This window comes from Stereum hirsutum, assembly GCF_000264905.1.
Source record: "Stereum hirsutum FP-91666 SS1 unplaced genomic scaffold STEHIscaffold_2, whole genome shotgun sequence".
In the NCBI taxonomy this organism is placed as follows: Eukaryota; Fungi; Basidiomycota; class Agaricomycetes; order Russulales; family Stereaceae; genus Stereum; species Stereum hirsutum.
Genome location: NW_006763132.1, coordinates 805,829 through 822,134, shown reverse-complemented (window position 1 = coordinate 822,134; position 16,306 = coordinate 805,829). Strand labels below are relative to the sequence as shown.

The window sequence follows — 16,306 nt, the reverse complement described above, 5'->3', positions numbered from 1 at the left end:
AACGCACGTCTAGTCGCCTTGAAAAATCCATTGGCACCAGGTGCGTCCACGTCGTCCGATATGTTCTCGAAAATGTTGCTGACAATTGTTCTGTAGAGGTCAATAGGGAGGCACTAGTTCCATCTACACCTGTATCCATAACCTTTCCTACCGTGCGCACATAATATTTGTGCTGTTCCCGTTCCTTCAAAAGACTCATCCCCATCTTTTTTCGCAACGCAGACCTCACGAACTTACAACAATGGGTGCCTCTCGTGCCGAAAAGGAGCTCTACTTCGTTAAGCTCAAGGAGCTGATCGCGAAGTTCCGTGCGTCGCCACACTTCTTTTCGTTCCTTTTCTTCGACTAAACTTGATTGTCTATCCCTCTAGCCTCCATCTTCATTGTCAATGTCGACAACGTCGGATCGAACCAGATGCATCAGATCCGTGTTGCCCTCCGTGGCAAGGGTGTTGTCCTCATGGGCAAGAACACCATGGTTCGCCGTGCCCTCCGCGGGATCGTCTCCGAGTACCCCTCTCTCGAGCGTCTCCTCCCCCACGTCAAAGGCAACATCGGCTTCGTCTTCACCTCGAGTGACCTCGCCGACATCCGTGACATCATCACCGCCAACAAGGTCGCCGCTCCCGCTCGTGCCGGTGCCTTTGCTCCTCTCGATGTCACCATCCCCGCTGGTAACACCGGCATGGAGCCCGGAAAGACCTCTTTCTTCCAGGCCCTCGGTATCCCGACCAAGATCGCCCGTGGTACGATTGAAATCGTGTCCGACGTGAAGGTCGTCACTGCCGGTTCCCGTGTCGGTTCGTCCGAGGCGACACTCTTGAACATGTTGAACATCTCGCCGTTCACGTACGGTATGACCGTCGTCCAGATCTACGACCAGGGTCAGGTGTTCGAGCCCAGTGTTTTGGACGTCGATGCCCAGGAGTTGGTCGACAGGTTCTTGACTGGTATCAAGACTATTGCTGCCCTCTCGCTCGCGTTGAACTACCCCACCATCGTCTCGGTGTCGCACTCGCTCGTCAACGCGTACAAGAACCTCATCGCCATCTCGTTGGCCACCGACTACACCTTCGAGGGCTCCGAGAAGGTGGGTTTTTCTCTTCACCCTTTAGTCTTGTTTACAATATTTTTCGTCTTCACTTTCTTCCGACGATGTTTATTCATAACACACACTGAAAATACTGAACGTCCTTGGACGCTTGTGGATTTTTTACTTACTGAGGATACTTTTCACACTTCATTCTCTCTAACTTCCATGGATGCCACGTCTCCTTCTGTTACTGACAAGTCCATCTTCATTAGGCCAAGGAGTATCTTGCCAACCCTGAGGCGTTCGCTGCTGCCGCCCCTGTTGCCGCCGCCGCCGAGGCTGCCCCCGCTGCTGAGGAGGCCAAGGAGGAGGCCAAGGATGAGGAGGAGTCCGATGACGACCTGGTAAGTCTTGTATCTGTTTATGTGTCTGTGCTCGAAACTGAATATGACATTTGCAGGGCTTCGGTCTGTTCGACTAAGCGCCACACTGGGATACATGTAGCCATTTATGTGTACGGTCTCTTTTGGGAAATGACGATGATGCTCCAAAAACTCTTGCTAGCGGGCCGTTGAGATGTGTGAACCAGACCGTCGTGTGCTCCAGCGATGAAAACTGATGGCAGATGCTGAGCTCGAGATATTCTACTCGTCTGCCTTCAGGGCGGTTGGGCATTACTTATCTAATCCGGCCTTGAGGGAATTGACGCCGTAAGCACGCGTACGCTTTGAGTGGTTGATCATGATCTTTCTCACCGCCACGTATATCCAGATACATCTTTATTTTATCTGACGAAATACAATGCTTGATACGATCCCAGCTGGCCTTCTTCTGGATGGGGCCTACATACGCCACGTCCCATCACCCTATACACCTTCTCAAGCGCGACAGTATCTCCTTCGTATCGCATGGCCCACTCAGTTTGTAGGAGAATCGGACGACTCTCCCATCGAATTTGAATCGAATCTGGAGAACTTGACCGCGCTGATGGTACACCACTGTACGACGTTTCCTGCGGAGAATACGGATTTGCATTAGTGAGTTCATCTCATTCTGCGGACGAAAGGCTTTATCGTTCTCACGGTACATATTTGGGCATAGTACGAAGGAGCACCGTATGCCTGTCAAACCCGACGAACTGTTTGACCGCATGGTGCTTGGAGGAAGGGGAAGCTACTGCTTCGGTCAAAACGGACTATTTCTCGGTATGCTTCGCGGTCTCGGGTATAGGTAGATGACGTCCACCTATCTTTCTCTCTCACCGGTCCTCAAGTGACTCAATATTCAATCTGAACATTTGCTCAGGGCGTATGGCGTCTCAGGCCGTGTTCTCAGTCCTGCAAGCGCTCAATACTCACCCGACCCTAGCTCGCCCCTCGAAGGCAATATCTACACCTCCCTCGTACACATGACCCTTCTCGTCCAGCCTTACTCGGATCCTGCGCTCGCAAATATAACTTATGTTGCGGACATGGGTTTCGGTGGTCTTGGACCTATGCGACCGATCTTGTTCGCGGATGGGGGTGACGGTGACGAACAAGAGTTGCCTGCTACGGACATCGACGAGCCGGGATCGTCAAGGCCGCGGTGTAAGGGCGGGTGGGCCTGGGGTACGTTCCCGCCGGTGCGGCATAGAGTCATTCGGGGTGCACATTACTCAAGTAGTCTGGGTGAGCAGAGCTCTCGCCAGTGCGGCAATACTCTCTTGTACTGGTGCGGATGGTGTTCTGAGACTAGAATTTCTTTGTGCAGAGACGACATTAGGATCGGGCTTCGCGCCATCACGCGAATGGCATATGCAGGTCACCCGTAGCAGGCTTCCATCAGATCCAAGCCACGAAGAATGGACTACGCTCTATACGTTCTCCGAATCCGAGTTCTTTCAGCGTGATATCGATGCCGCTAATGTTGTCACCTCCACCTTCGAGGATATGCCGTTCCCACATTTCGTGATGTGCACCAAACGGTTCGAAATCTCGTTGGATGACATTCGGCAGGCAGGGGTTTATGATGGGGAAGATGAGGGTCGTGAGGTTATGAGGACCGCGGAGAATGTGGCTGAGGAGAAGGGGATAAGATGGGTGGGGCAATGGACGCTGGAGGGTAGCAAAGCGTTCCGGAGGATTGGAGGAAAGGCCCTTGAGGAGGTGCAGTTCGAAAGTGAGAAGGATAGGGTGGTGTTCTTGAGGGATCGCATTGGGATGGGGATTAATGAGGACGATGCGCAGTGGATCGCCGGGAGAGAAGCCGCTATATGACATGTCACGGACAATGCGTTCACTAAATGGATTGTGTCCTGCCGATCGATCGAGCACATATACCCAGGATAAAATCATATATAAATACAGAACAGTTCTCTGACGAGTCACCTCCACCTTTCGACACTCCATGGGCATGTTCTACGCAAGACGTGCACACGCCCCGTAGTCATAAGTACAAATATCACGTCCCTGTGTTCTTGTTCCACTCCTCTATCTCGGTTGCAGAACTGTGACCGTCTCCATTGCCGACTCCAGAAACTGAGTAGCTGGAAGAGAGTTGAGGAGCAGCAGCGAAAGAGACATGCGTCCCTATGCCTTGGATCTCGAGGTCTTTGCCAGAGGGAGAAATGGCCATGTTCGGATGGGTCGCTTCCTCGAGGGATTTTTGTAGGCTGACGAGGACAATAACGACCGTTGGATAGATGCCCTGATGATAGGCTAAAATCAGCACGATACATTTGATGGCAATGCGAAGGCAAGGTATTTACCGAAAGCTGGACAGCCGTCGCTCCAAATAGATCGCTGGCCCATGCTGTGGTATTAGGCAGTAAGATGAACCATGAGACAACCAACGCAATCTGCCACGACTCAGGTCAGCTCTCTGGACGTCGAAATTTTAGAATTATATGCAGACCTGGGTCAGACAGTACAAAAATCCGGACTCGACGAGAAGTGCCAGGATTCTCTGAACCCTTGACGAACTTTGAGATCGTCCGACGTACTCTCTGAGAGATTGTCGCATTTTCCTAGCATGGGACTCGTGAGTCCACGCCTCCATAATGAGTATTAAGAGAAACAACGTACCATGCTCTCCAAGATATGAGTAGTGTCGCAATCACATTCGTAGCCAGTGAGAGCGACCAGCTCGCAATCTGCGTATAGCTGAGGTCCCACTCCAGAGCATCAGTGTCCGCATAGAACGCCTTCACTTTCCATGCGCCCACCAGCAGGGTCAAGGCTATATCCAAAAGCTGTCAAAGGCCAAGGTTATAATTGTATCGACAGAGAGACTTACCAACACTTGACACCAAGAAGAATACAGGTAAGAAGAACCACCTCCATCGGTTTCCTCGGGGCCATAGTACCCATGCTCGCCACACAACAACGGAATCACCCAAGATATACTATATCACATACAGCTTTACATCGTACGAATGTATTAAATAGAAGACTGATGGGTGCGTACATTGACCATGGGCAGATAAACTTCTGCGAGGTACAATCTGGACACGTTTACGTTCGCCGCGGTGAGTCGATCGTCGATGGACAGCCCGTTATTGTTGATGAGAATATCGTGGAAGCCACGGACGAGAATGGTCAGGGAAATGGCCCAGTAGCTCACTGAGGCTGCGAACATGACCAGCGTGGTGATGAGCATCGCTAAGTTCGCCCTCGATTTCCAGTCCCTGCGCCTAGTGATTGACATGATTCAAGTTAAAAAGGTGCGACATCCCACGAGCTCTGGACATAATTGACTCACAAAATGATAAATGTCGAGAAGACAACCAGGACCGCGAATACACCTGAATATGCAGGATAGGCGTTCAGTTACGCCGACACGCTCGCTAAGATATGGATAGTGAGATCGAAAAAACAACATACCAAGAAAAAAAGTTTCAAGGGCGATTCCAATGGCACTGTATTCGAATATAAAGCCAGCTCCTGCCAGAGCATCGCTGGTGGAGGCGCTGCCGATTGGGCCGTATCCATATTGCGCGTGCACTGCGGTCAAAAGGTGTGGGGCGCATCCCAGCAAGAAGAGCAGTTTAGGGCGAAGCATGATGTGAATCACGATGGAAAGCAGGGCGCCGCATCCTCAGATTATATATGTACCAGATAGCCGTCAATGGGGGAGCTTCTGCTACTAGTGCCTCCGGGACCGCAATATATGCATGAAATGGATCGACCGTTGATCAAGGGGCACACTACCGTTGCCCGCTATTGGCACTAGCGCTGAGGAACCCGCCCCTACGTCTCTCCCTAGGGTTTCAAGATCGTTCGGAAGGGTCACTCTCCTCTGCGTTCATATCCTACTTCGTACTACTTCACAGCGGGGAGAAAAATAATATGTTCCAAATCTCCTCACTGCATACTCAGAGCTATCTTATCAAGGCTAATTGATGCAGCTGGGCATACTGTACTTTTTCGACCAAAGGTTCGTCACGCGTTCTCCGCGTTGATGAACCGAACAAAATACCGCGTGACCTCACGCATAACGCAGGGTGAGCGAACAGTGACCTCGGCAGGCGCTTGCGCAAAATAATCATTTTCGCAAGCGCCTACATTGTTTTCTGAACCATTTACGGGTCCCGTCACGCTCACGCACGGCTTCTGAACCGTGACCCGGGCGAAACTGATGGGTGACGTAAATTCTTGATGAACCTTTGGTCGAAAACGTACAGTAGTGGTGAGAGTGGAAGCAGTCAGGTCTGTGTGAAGATCATTCACCGGATGTGTGCACGCATGTGCTCTTGATACGAAAGGAGCCGGATGCCATAAAATTTCCGCGGTTTTACTCAGTTTCCACTGATGCGCCGCTTTGGCAGGACGCTTGTGATTTGGGCGGACTGAAAATGACGCTGGAGTACGTTTCATTTAGTATGTATGCGATTTGAGTACGTGCGTCACCGATGTGCTGTATAATATGTGGACATCCATGACGACTCACTGATACTCAGAGGTTGTGCCTCGATGATCATCTTGTTCGGGCCATCAGCCAGTCAGTGGTTAGATTTTACCACAAAGCATCGACCATAGACAAAACCCTATCAGAAAGTACTGTCATGGAATGATATCCCAGAAAACGATAGACCGTCATTTGACGATGGGGTTAACGCCACGCGTAGCTAAATATTCCTTCGCAGCACTTGCGCTCTGCCAAAAAACAAGACGAGAGGTTCGATTACAGCCATAAGAGAGATGAGGAGAGACGGGAAAATATGTGCGTACCAAGCCCTTGATCAAGTCATATACGCTTCTATCGTGGTATCGCAGACCTGTTGCTGGGTCGGTGTATGGTGCCTACATGTTGTGAAATCAGGAGAAGTTGAAATGGAGTCAAAATGGAGATAGAATACCTCAAGTCCAGTAATATCACAGTAGTGTTTCTGTGGTAATAGAGAAGGAGGAGCCTCGATGGAAAGATCTACCACATCAGCGCCACACGACTATCAGCGCCACATTAGGCCAGAAGAAGCGTGAAAGAAAATCCACAGGAAGGAAGGTCCTCCTCGAGCACATCAACTTGCTGTTGTGCGGTTTCTCCATCTACGTCCATCTTCTCCTCCTTCAATTGTCGTCGCCGTTCGCGTTCTTGTCGTTCTCGTTCCCGCTCCTGCGCGAGGACATTCTTCACGTTCTTGGCTCTTCTATTCACGTTTTTGTTGTATGCGGGATTCTTGAATGGCCGGGGAGCGTTTGTGTAGGACAGTTTCTCACTCAGAGTCTATTACTCGATGAAGATGGACAAGTGGGTTATACGGTCATTTCGACGTGGATGCGGGGATTGTGGCGAACATACCGGCGCTTGCGGGGTTGATGCCCCAGAGTCGGCATTGCTGGCTGCACCGACTTTCTTCCCCTTGGATCCTTTAGGTGGCCTGGAGATATTTCGTCAAATATACAGTACGGTCGAAAGATAGTCGTGACAGACATTATGAAGATCGGGAGGCAAGAGCTTGAGCGAAGCGTACGCCGGTTTGTGGGGTTGGAACCAATTGCAAGATGAACTCGGCAACTGCCTGATCGAAGTGACAGTGATGCATCCCACCCCTAACCCTGCTCTATGGTTCTGCGTTGGCTGCCTACGTGGCCAAAGTCTTCGAGCGCCACGCAATACTCACAGTGGCCCTTCGTCGTATTCAACTATTGAATCTGCAACTGTGCTCGCAGTCCCCTCACTCTCTTGGTTTTGCTTTGTGACACTTGTCTATGTCGCGATAGGACCATGGCTCTCTACTCATTCGTTCTTCTCGTATTATTATTCTTCGCCGCTATCGTGCACGCCGCAGACTTGTACAAGGTCCTTGACCGTACGTGGCGTCTCGCGTTCGGGTTATAGTTGGACTAACTCTGAGCTTTCTCACTCACTCTCAGTGCATAAGTCTGCTTCGGAACAGGATATCAAGAAGGCGTATAAGCGATTGAGTCGGAAATTCCATCCGGACAAGAACACGGACCCAGGAGCTGAGGATAGATTCGTTGAGGTGGCTTATGGTGCGTTTCCTCATCCCATGCTTTCACTCTTGGATACTGAACTGTGTAAAACTTTCATAGCCTATGAGGTATTGTCAGACTCAAAAGTATGTGTGTTGCCGTTGAGTTTACAGGCGCAGTAATTGATAGACCGTATAGAAACGAGATATCTACGACAAGTATGGGGAGGTCAGTGTTATTGCTCGTCATGCCGATACCCGTCAAAGGCTGATTATTGCCCGTATGGATTATAGGAAGGACTGAAGGCACACGAAGGTGGCCACCAACATCATGCCAACCCCTTCGATATCTTCTCTCAATTCTTCGGTGGAGGCCGTAAGTTCTTCCCAATCTACCTCACAGCTAGACTCGCCCTAATAGCGTTTTCTAGAACAAAGTCAACAAGTGCGACGGGGGCCAACGTCTGTCACTGAATTTGAGGTCTCTCTTGCTGATATCTACAAGGGTGCGAGCATTGACGTATGTTTTGTTTAGTTTTCTTCATTGCTTGTGCGCAGAACTTACACTGTGTCACACAGTTTATGATCAAAAAACGTGTCCTTTGCGACCATTGTCGTGGAACGGGCGCTGCATCAGATGGAGACATTCATCAGTGTTCAGCCTGCGGTGGCTCCGGCGTTCGCCTCGTCAAACAACAAATTTTCCCCGGCATGTTCGCCCAGTCTCAGGCCACATGTAACGAATGTGGTGGCAAAGGCCAAATCATCGCTAAACCCTGTCCACACTGCGGAGGCGCTAAAGTTGGAGAGCATACCGCAACCTATACTCTGGAAGTACCGAAGGGAGCACCAGAAGGACACGAGGTCGTGTTTGAGGGTGAAGGCGATGAGAGTCCGGATTGGGAGGCCGGAGATGTGGTGCTGAGAGTGAGGAGTAGGGGCGAGAAGGGCGGGTGGAGGAGGAAGGAGAGTAGTCTGTATTGGAAGGAGACGATTGGTGTGGACGAGGCGTTACTTGGGTTTGAAAGGAATTTGACCCATCTGGATGGGCATGTCGTGACTCTTCATAGAGAGGGCGTGACACAACCAGGTGCGTTTCATCATCCTTATCCATAATTTGTTCTTCACAGCTAATTTTACTTTCCATAGGCTACGTGCAAACGATCAAAGGCCAGGGCATGCCTCATTTCCAGTCTTCGTCGTACGGCGACTTGTTTGTGGAATACAACGTCGTTTTACCGATAGAACTCTCCTCCGATACCCGACGTCGTGAGTTATACTCATCTATTCACATTTCCTCAGAAATAACCGTTCATTTTTTGCAGATCTAGCGGAAGCGTTCTATGGCAAGGATGGCAGTAGAGAACGGGATGAGCTATAGATTATTCGGCGATGTGTATTTCTGGGCATAATCTTATTTTATTGGCCTCGCCTTAATATTCTCCTGCTCGAATGACGGGTATACTGCGCGTGATGCATCGTCCGCATCTAGGGCTCTAAATTCGCTTCACCTGTACACACTGCTCGAGAGACAGAGATCTCGGAGACAGACACAACTGTCGCTACAAAGCCACATTCGGTTTTGGGCCAACTTTTCCCGAAATTGTCCAGAAGCGGTGATTCTCCGTCCGAGAATGCGAGAAAAACGGCTGCACCTCCGGACAGAAGGTTAAAAACAGGTGTCCGGAAACTGCCGGCACGAAGATGTTCAAACCACCGCCAGCAGCAGGAGCTCGTCCGTTCCTAGCAGCTTGTACAAGTCGGCCTCGACGGCTACACCGACCACTACGACTATCAAGCTGTGGTTTCTCCGTTTCTGCTACTTCTGAACCGAATACCAGTATCTATTCATCGAAAGTCAGAGGTGGGTCGTACAGAACACGCATTAAAAGGCGCCCGTACGGCCCAGATCTCCGTGTCAACCACTTGTGTGGCGACTGAGAACCGCGTTTCTTTCTATGGCTCGCACTCATGGCAATCAGGCTAACCCGTCTTGTTTCTCCGCAAAGCTTTGCTCTTCAAATACACTGGCTGGGATGCTATTCGACGAATGGGTCCTTACGCGGCCATGGCTGCCGCCACCAGCCCTGTCGACTTGGCTCGTGCTGTAGCCGCAAAATTCGGGCTTCCTTACGGAAAGATGTATGAGCCTCTTAGAATGCAGGCTGTATATTATCCTGCATGGATTCTTGATGCCCAGCTACATGTCAGCATTCAGATACTTTGTCATACTCAACATCGGCTAACATTTGTTCATCGGTGGTCAGGCAACTCTCGAAGAAACCCACTTGCCCGCTGAAGAGCGATCAGACCCACAGTGGAAGTTTCAATTTCTCCATTCGTAGGTCCTTTCTTGTTTCTTTCTAGCTATCATCTGAATTCAAGGTCACGCGACTTCAGGTATATGCCGGGTTCGTTCTTTGTCTTTGCAGTCTTCACTGGGTTCAAGAACCCTGAAACCCATATGACCCCCAGGCCATACCCTCGATCCTCTTTCCACCATTTCCTTCAACTTCGGGTCATCATCTGAGACTCCGTGGAGCGAGCCACCAGCACTCGAAAAATGGGAAGACAGCCTCAAACGTCAACATGACGTTGACATCACTACTCTACCCTTCACCGTGAATCCCCTGGACGGCATTACTGCCGAGTTGAAGCATCGTATCGAGACATCCCTCGAGGTTGATGGAAATAAGTCCATTGGGTGGGTTAGGCATCCCGTTGTTGAATATGTAAGTTGTGTTGTGTGCAATGAGGATAAACAGTTGTCAACCTGGGAGTACTGACTATGGTTGCTCTGGGACGAAAGATTGCAGCACATCCCGTCTTGATCCCGCTTTATCTCGTTGAGTATGGATCGAACCGCCCTGAAGAAACATTCACGCTCGTATACGAGGCGCATACCGTACGCAGTCCTTGACACCCTCACTGACCAAAAATCGCCGTTGATGTCCATGGATCATATAGGGACAATACTACACCACTGATCAGCTCCCCAAGGATTTAGAAGGCCTCCGCCAGTGGCGAAAGACGGGCGACGCGCCGTACAAGCCTCCTCAGCCCGTGAACCTGCCACCATTAGAATCGTTCGATCCTTGGGTCGGAACGTTAGGCGATGTAAGTCAATTCCCTCTCACTTCCAAAATCCAGCTAATAAATACGCACGACCGTTGATACCGTCATTTTCTTATTTTCAGACGCCCATTCCTGTTCTCGAGGGGTTCAGATCGTTCCTCAAGCAGATACTACACGAACAAGTGCATGGGCCACTTCACTCAGCGAAAATATTGAAATCGTGTGCGGAGATTCCTGTGAACATGGATGATCCTCGGGTCAGGCCATACGAGCAACAGGGAGATGAAGAGGTCGAGCGTTGGATGAACGCATACGTGATGGCAACGATTCTGAAGCGTGCAATTAAGGTACGCCCCAATCCTCGCATATATGATTGACCCACAGCGCTGTGTCGGATGGTATACTTATTGAATGATTGCTCCTGGACGTTCAAAGATTCAAGAACACAACAGCCTAGACTTTCGACCACCTGTACCGCCTGTTAACAGGAAGCATACGGTTGACTTTGCGTTCGTATCCTTGAACGCGGAGAAGAATCAGAATAAGTTAGCGGAATTGATGGAGAAGGTGGAGAAGGGGAAGCCAAAATGGTACGAGGAATGGTCGGAAGCGATGGAGCAGCAGAAGAAGGATGGAGAGAGCTCGAAAGAGGGTGGGAAGACGACTTGAAGTTGGTAGGAGTGGAATGTTAGATCGGCAGTCGTTCGCGGCTTTCATAGACTTCAGTGCAGCCATGTCAAGCTGAAGGATTCTTGATCGTTTGCCAACCAAGCACATCTAAATTTTTACTGTCTTTCACCGTCGTCGATATTTGTGGGACGTCCGTGCTTCTGTTTATATCCAACAACGTCCGATCTGAATCAAACAAACCACGACTAAGTAATCCGTCGTCTTCTCATTGGGATAATTCGCAAGGACTACATCGTGTCCGCCATCTACCATGCAACTACCTGCGAAACAGTGTGGCGTAAGTCATTGTATGAAAATATATGGAGCTGCACGTGGGGGATGTCGAGATTTTGGATCTTTGATCAGATCTCACGCGACCCGTAAAAGCGAGGCAATCCAAAAAGGTCCAAAAGAGTCACCGCGAGGTGCCACCTTGAGTTCTTTGACCCTTGTCACCCCTTGTTCTCCTTTCTCTTTAGCTTTGACCTCTACCTGGCTTCCTATAAAATATCCCACTTGCTAGCGGGACTTTCGCAATCTTACTTCATTTGCTAGTACTTCCAAGGCGGCTATATTTTCAACTTCCACAAACATGGACCAAGAAATAAACCAAGTCATCCAAGCTATCCTCATCGCCGCAGATCCTTCACAAGGGACACTTCACCAACAAGCCCTTCAATTTCTCTCCGACGTCCAACAAAATGCAAACAACACGTGGAGGCTTGCTCTCTCTATATTCGTGGAAAGTGCGCCGGAGGGTGGCAGGAAATATCCGCCACAAGCAAGGTTCTTTGCATTGAGAGTATTGGATGACTTCCTCGACAACCGGTGAGCAGTTTTAATCTATATCGTCTGCTATGGCTCTCTGGGAAACTATGTAGGCATGGGTTGTATGCTATGCAGAACAGTATACCGGGTGCGAGTGTAGGGAGCCACGCTAATTAACATCCATTAGAATCGAACCTCTCGACGAGGACTCATTTCGAACACTACAACAGTCACTATTATCCTTCATCCAGTCGGAATACGTGTTCGGAAACGCAGAAGCGAGCGCGACGTGTGCGTGTTTTCATGTGTTAGGACTCTGTTCATGTTCCATAAACTAACCAAACCGCTCAGTCCTTCGGAACAAGTTCTCTCATACTCTCACGCTTTTCTTCCTCGCGACATACACGGAACAATGGCCTACCTTTTTTGTGGACCTCTTCGCGTTGATCCGCCCCTCAGAACCCTCCTCGTCACAAACGTCTTTCAACCACCATGTCTCCCTCCTCTTCTTCCACATCGTCCTCGAAATTTCTGGTGAAGTCGCCGATCAAATCATCAAGTCTGCGCGAGCGTTTACTACAGAAAGGCATGTAAGGGATGCTCGTGTGCGTGATGCTATGCGGGACCGGGATGCGGCGGGAATCAACGAGGCCGTCCTCACCATTGTGGCGGAGAGCACAGACAGGATGTCGAAGCTGCAGAAGGGAGAAGTAGCGCCAACTTCAGAACGAGAAGAAAGTGAGGTGGTCGAGGTCGTGGACTGTGGTGTTAGGACGTTCGCTTCCTACGTGGGTACGGGTCATATTGCTGCATTGTTGATGTCGAACTCAAGTTGACAATTTTCGATTTTGGCGTTGGCAGGATGGATCGATATCAATCTCACAGTCACTCCAACAACCGTACCGCTGCTTTTCTCATTGCTGTCCGATCGTTCGCTAGCCATCCGATTAGCCACATCCACCGCATTGCTTCGCATCGTCTCGAAGGGTCTCAAGGAGCCCGCAGATAAACTTCAACTGATCAAGGTTCTCTCGCTGACCCAAGTCCTCGACGCGTTGGAAAAGAAGACGCGAGCAGAGCAGGAGAGCCGGAAAGCAGATGGCGCCGATGAAGGTGAAGAGTCTTACCGAGAAGCCTTGGGCCGGCTGCTGAACGCTCTCGGACTGGAGCTCATCAAGCTCGTGGATGTGAGTTCTTTCATCCCTTCATACCAGATCGAATCATTGATTCCCGTGTAGGAATGCCCAGACGAAATGGTGCGCCTAGAAGCCGGTCGAATCCTTCAGGATACACTTTTCGTCATGATTCGGTTCATGTCGGACGAGTACGACGACACCTGTTCGACTATCTTCCCTATGCTCCAGATGATCCTCGCCAGCGTAGGTTTATTTTTCGCCCACCATCGCGAGCATGGAATCTGATTTGCGCCACATAGTACAAGAAAAGCCGAAAAATATCTACGGACACAATCGACAATGAGAAGCGAGCGTTCCTCGCCTCACTTCTCGAGACTATCATGGCGAAAATGATTTGGGATGAGGACACCGACTTTGATGATTTGGACGAGGATGATCGGGAGGCCTTTGAAGGATTGCGCAAGGTGAGTTTCTCGGTCATGCTGCACCTTGGCGCTCTCAGGACATTGAAGCCTCTAGTATCGCAGGACCTTCGATCTTTCATGGAATCGATCTATTTAATCGACTCAGACCTGGTCACAGAGGCAATCCGCTTGCGAGCAATGACCGCCCTTACGGCTTATACCAATGGTGTACCCGTCAAGTGGTTCGATGCCGAAATCGCAGTTTACCTGACGTTCCTCTTTGGCGAGATCAACAAAGGTGCGTCGAGTTGTTGCTGTCCCGATGTGAAGGATCATAAATTTCAATATCTTTTGTAGCCGGTGGAAAAGGTCGTGCTGCATTCTGTCAAACTCCTGCCATAGCAAGGGAAGACCGAAAAAAGATCGACTACTCCAGCTACCCTCTCACGTCTCACGGAGAACTACTACTTGCCTTGATCCAGTCCGGCATCTCTGCGTACCCGCATCGAATGGTCGTCATGCAATTCTTTGAAACGGTCGTGCGCTACGCCGACTTCTTCAAGGTTCGTAAAGATTGTGTTGTTCCTACCCTCGAGTCTATGGTCGATGCAAGGTTTGCTTCTTTTCCCTTCATATATAGTGGTTCACTCAATGCCTCATCGACTCACGTATCTCCTGTCTGATATAGAGGTCTGCACAGCTCAGATCAGAGCGTACAAACACGAGTCTTCTACCTCTTCCATCGATTCATCAAGGAGAATAGAGGCGACATCTCTGCAGAGCTTTCTGGAACTTTGCTAGGTGGAATTCGAGACTTGCTCGATATCCAGGTCGAAATCCCAGAACTGGAGAACCCAGAAACCGATGATGTTCTTTCTGAAGCGACCAAACATACCGGGATCTTCGACGCCCAGCTCTACCTCTTTGAGACCGTCGGCATCCTCCTCTCGGCATTCATGAAATCTCCAGAAGGGGCCTCTTCACTACTGCAGTCCATCGCCACCCCGCTATTAGACGATCTGTCGGTGAACCTGCAGGCCATCAAGGGCCCGCAGGATGTGGTACCTGTGCTCAAGGTTCACCATACCATCATGGCGTTGGGAAACATAGCCAAGGGTTTCCCAGATTATCCGACCAATCCTACGGAAGAGAATACGCCGCCGTTGGACGTATTTAGGACTGTGGCGCAGGCGATTCTGGTATCTTTGGAGGCTATGAACGTGTTCAAGGTCGTTCGGGATGCAGTGAGTCATTTTTGCCACGACTCATGATGGTATATGCGATATTGACACTATGTTCAATCAGACAAGATTCGCCTTCGCACGGATCCTAGCGACGACAGGGCCAACCGTCACGCAGCTCATTCCGACATTGATGGCGAACCTACTTGCTCACTTCGAACCCAGTGAACTCGTCGACTTCATCAACTTCATTGGCCTTCTAATCCACAAATTACAGGTTCGTCCGAAAGGATCAATTACCTCAGTGTTTATATATGCTGAAACATCTGCTCCTTGTAATATTAGGAAGAATTGTTCGACGTTATGGATCAGCTGCTTGGACCCCTGTCCCAACACATTACCGGTATTATGAGCCAAGAGGCATCCGGAACAGACGACAAACTCGCTCAGGCGGAGATCAAACGAGCGTACCTCACCTTGATCAACAACCTCCTCTCGTCCAAATTGCCAGGAATTTTTATTTCCGATCGTCAGTCTTCCGATCCTCCATCCATTATCCCTGTTGCTAACACTCTTCTGCCTCCTTCTAGGCAACATGGCTGGCTTTGAGTCACTGCTCAACACGATGATTCAACTGGCCAACGATTTCAACGACGCTCACAGCCAGAAGGCCGCTTTCACGTTCATGAGTCGCAGCGTCACCGTCTGGGGAACGCCCGATGCCTCGAATGGGACCTCCAACGGCAACATTCCGGCTACGATCACCCGCCAGATTCCTGGCTTTGGCGAGTATATCTACAAGACCTTCGTCCCTACGGCTTTCACCATCCTCTCCTCGCCATCGTTGAACATCAAGGACCCGCAGATCTTGATGGTATGCCCTTCACTGTCGTTTCCACGTATCCACCATGTCTGAAATGCAAAATTTGTACTTCAGGTCCTTCACGAAATTGCCAACTTTTTGCAGACGGTTATCATCACACGAGGACCGGAAGGTTATGAGTTCTTCGTCAACCATTTTCTCCCGACACAAAGTTTCCCGCCGGATGTCGCCATTGAGTTCACCACGAAGATGCGCGACCTGGATAACAAAAGCTTCAGAAAATACCTCGTAGAATTTGTCCGGGCGTCTCGTTCGTCATAGCATCTCAGAATTGTAAAGACCATTTGGGCAGGTGCCAGCTCGAAAATGCTACCTTCTAGATATATTAATGTATTTCTGACACGATTGCTCTCAAACGCTTGCTCGTTCACTACCTTACGGTCCTTAGTCATTCTTCATCTTCACCAACATTCAGCGTTATGCTTTGTATTCCGTTCTATATCGTGTTTCTCGCTACATACGTAATGTCTTTCCTCCTCTGCAATCGCATATCATCACGTATATCCCCTCACTCACGTCACTCTTCTCTGCTCTTGTCTACGAGTTGTCATCAGCTAGTTGTGTTACTATTCGCTCGTTGTTTTCCTATATATATCCAGAGATCTTGACGGGGTTTCTGCCCAGTTCGAGTTTCCATCTGAAGTTGAGTGCCGTACCGAAACCTGGGTCCCGATTCAACCTGTGGCCCGGATCCTGATTGTACCCACTAATCAGGGTTTTCATGGAGTATCCCTATATAATT

At 49.9% G+C, this 16,306-nt stretch overlaps 8 protein-coding genes across 8 annotated transcripts; 5 read left to right on the top strand and 3 right to left on the bottom strand.

Annotated features, from left to right (window-relative positions):
• On the top strand, positions 1 to 1,886 carry STEHIDRAFT_72429 (uncharacterized protein). Its single transcript, XM_007299367.1, has 7 exons — positions 1 to 40; positions 97 to 152; positions 223 to 308; positions 372 to 1,090; positions 1,306 to 1,437; positions 1,494 to 1,743; positions 1,805 to 1,886. Exons 3-6 carry the CDS (start codon positions 242 to 244, stop codon positions 1,512 to 1,514), a joined length of 939 nt encoding a protein of 312 aa, XP_007299429.1. The 5' UTR covers positions 1 to 40; positions 97 to 152; positions 223 to 241; the 3' UTR covers positions 1,515 to 1,743; positions 1,805 to 1,886.
• On the top strand, positions 1,854 to 3,291 carry STEHIDRAFT_136778 (cysteine proteinase; the record flags this gene model as incomplete). The annotated part of the gene is made up of 4 exons (XM_007299632.1): positions 1,854 to 2,070; positions 2,135 to 2,263; positions 2,339 to 2,703; positions 2,786 to 3,291. The coding sequence occupies exons 1-4, from the start codon at positions 2,021 to 2,023 to the stop codon at positions 3,289 to 3,291; spliced, it is 1,050 nt and encodes a 349-aa protein (XP_007299694.1). The 5' UTR covers positions 1,854 to 2,020.
• Positions 3,292 to 3,360: 69 nt separating this feature from the next.
• On the bottom strand, positions 3,361 to 5,074 carry STEHIDRAFT_165292 (uncharacterized protein; the record flags this gene model as incomplete). The annotated part of the gene is made up of 8 exons (XM_007299631.1): positions 3,361 to 3,721; positions 3,783 to 3,872; positions 3,929 to 4,040; positions 4,099 to 4,252; positions 4,310 to 4,418; positions 4,481 to 4,706; positions 4,775 to 4,817; positions 4,897 to 5,074. The coding sequence occupies 8 exons, from the start codon at positions 5,072 to 5,074 to the stop codon at positions 3,476 to 3,478; spliced, it is 1,158 nt and encodes a 385-aa protein (XP_007299693.1). The 3' UTR covers positions 3,361 to 3,475.
• Positions 5,075 to 5,454: 380 nt separating this feature from the next.
• Positions 5,455 to 5,664, bottom strand: STEHIDRAFT_118042 (uncharacterized protein; the record flags this gene model as incomplete). The annotated part of the gene is made up of 1 exon (XM_007299630.1): positions 5,455 to 5,664. A coding segment is annotated over one exon (210 nt), but the record flags the coding sequence as incomplete, so codon positions are not given.
• A 335-nt stretch (positions 5,665 to 5,999) lies between these two features.
• STEHIDRAFT_72427 (uncharacterized protein) lies at positions 6,000 to 6,978 on the bottom strand. The gene is made up of 5 exons (XM_007299366.1): positions 6,815 to 6,978; positions 6,508 to 6,739; positions 6,372 to 6,439; positions 6,244 to 6,315; positions 6,000 to 6,168 (listed from the first exon to the last, which is right to left on the bottom strand). The coding sequence occupies exons 2-5, from the start codon at positions 6,569 to 6,571 to the stop codon at positions 6,109 to 6,111; spliced, it is 264 nt and encodes an 87-aa protein (XP_007299428.1). The 5' UTR covers positions 6,572 to 6,739; positions 6,815 to 6,978; the 3' UTR covers positions 6,000 to 6,108.
• Positions 6,979 to 7,147: 169 nt separating this feature from the next.
• STEHIDRAFT_90657 (DnaJ-domain-containing protein) lies at positions 7,148 to 8,890 on the top strand. Its single transcript, XM_007299525.1, has 9 exons — positions 7,148 to 7,325; positions 7,390 to 7,509; positions 7,570 to 7,595; positions 7,648 to 7,677; positions 7,743 to 7,824; positions 7,880 to 7,968; positions 8,028 to 8,538; positions 8,598 to 8,717; positions 8,774 to 8,890. Exons 1-9 carry the CDS (start codon positions 7,241 to 7,243, stop codon positions 8,827 to 8,829), a joined length of 1,119 nt encoding a protein of 372 aa, XP_007299587.1. The 5' UTR covers positions 7,148 to 7,240; the 3' UTR covers positions 8,830 to 8,890.
• A 264-nt stretch (positions 8,891 to 9,154) lies between these two features.
• Positions 9,155 to 11,292, top strand: STEHIDRAFT_165290 (uncharacterized protein). Its single transcript, XM_007299629.1, has 9 exons — positions 9,155 to 9,312; positions 9,458 to 9,654; positions 9,716 to 9,789; positions 9,849 to 9,859; positions 9,924 to 10,180; positions 10,258 to 10,353; positions 10,416 to 10,565; positions 10,646 to 10,870; positions 10,959 to 11,292. The coding sequence occupies exons 2-9, from the start codon at positions 9,499 to 9,501 to the stop codon at positions 11,190 to 11,192; spliced, it is 1,203 nt and encodes a 400-aa protein (XP_007299691.1). The 5' UTR covers positions 9,155 to 9,312; positions 9,458 to 9,498; the 3' UTR covers positions 11,193 to 11,292.
• Positions 11,293 to 11,619: 327 nt separating this feature from the next.
• STEHIDRAFT_118039 (ARM repeat-containing protein) lies at positions 11,620 to 16,141 on the top strand. Its single transcript, XM_007299628.1, has 13 exons — positions 11,620 to 12,020; positions 12,148 to 12,251; positions 12,312 to 12,752; positions 12,822 to 13,147; positions 13,199 to 13,339; positions 13,396 to 13,560; positions 13,624 to 13,798; positions 13,858 to 14,113; positions 14,189 to 14,744; positions 14,806 to 14,958; positions 15,027 to 15,210; positions 15,272 to 15,555; positions 15,619 to 16,141. Exons 1-13 carry the CDS (start codon positions 11,785 to 11,787, stop codon positions 15,823 to 15,825), a joined length of 3,228 nt encoding a protein of 1,075 aa, XP_007299690.1. The 5' UTR covers positions 11,620 to 11,784; the 3' UTR covers positions 15,826 to 16,141.
• The last annotated feature ends 165 nt before the right edge of the window (positions 16,142 to 16,306 follow it).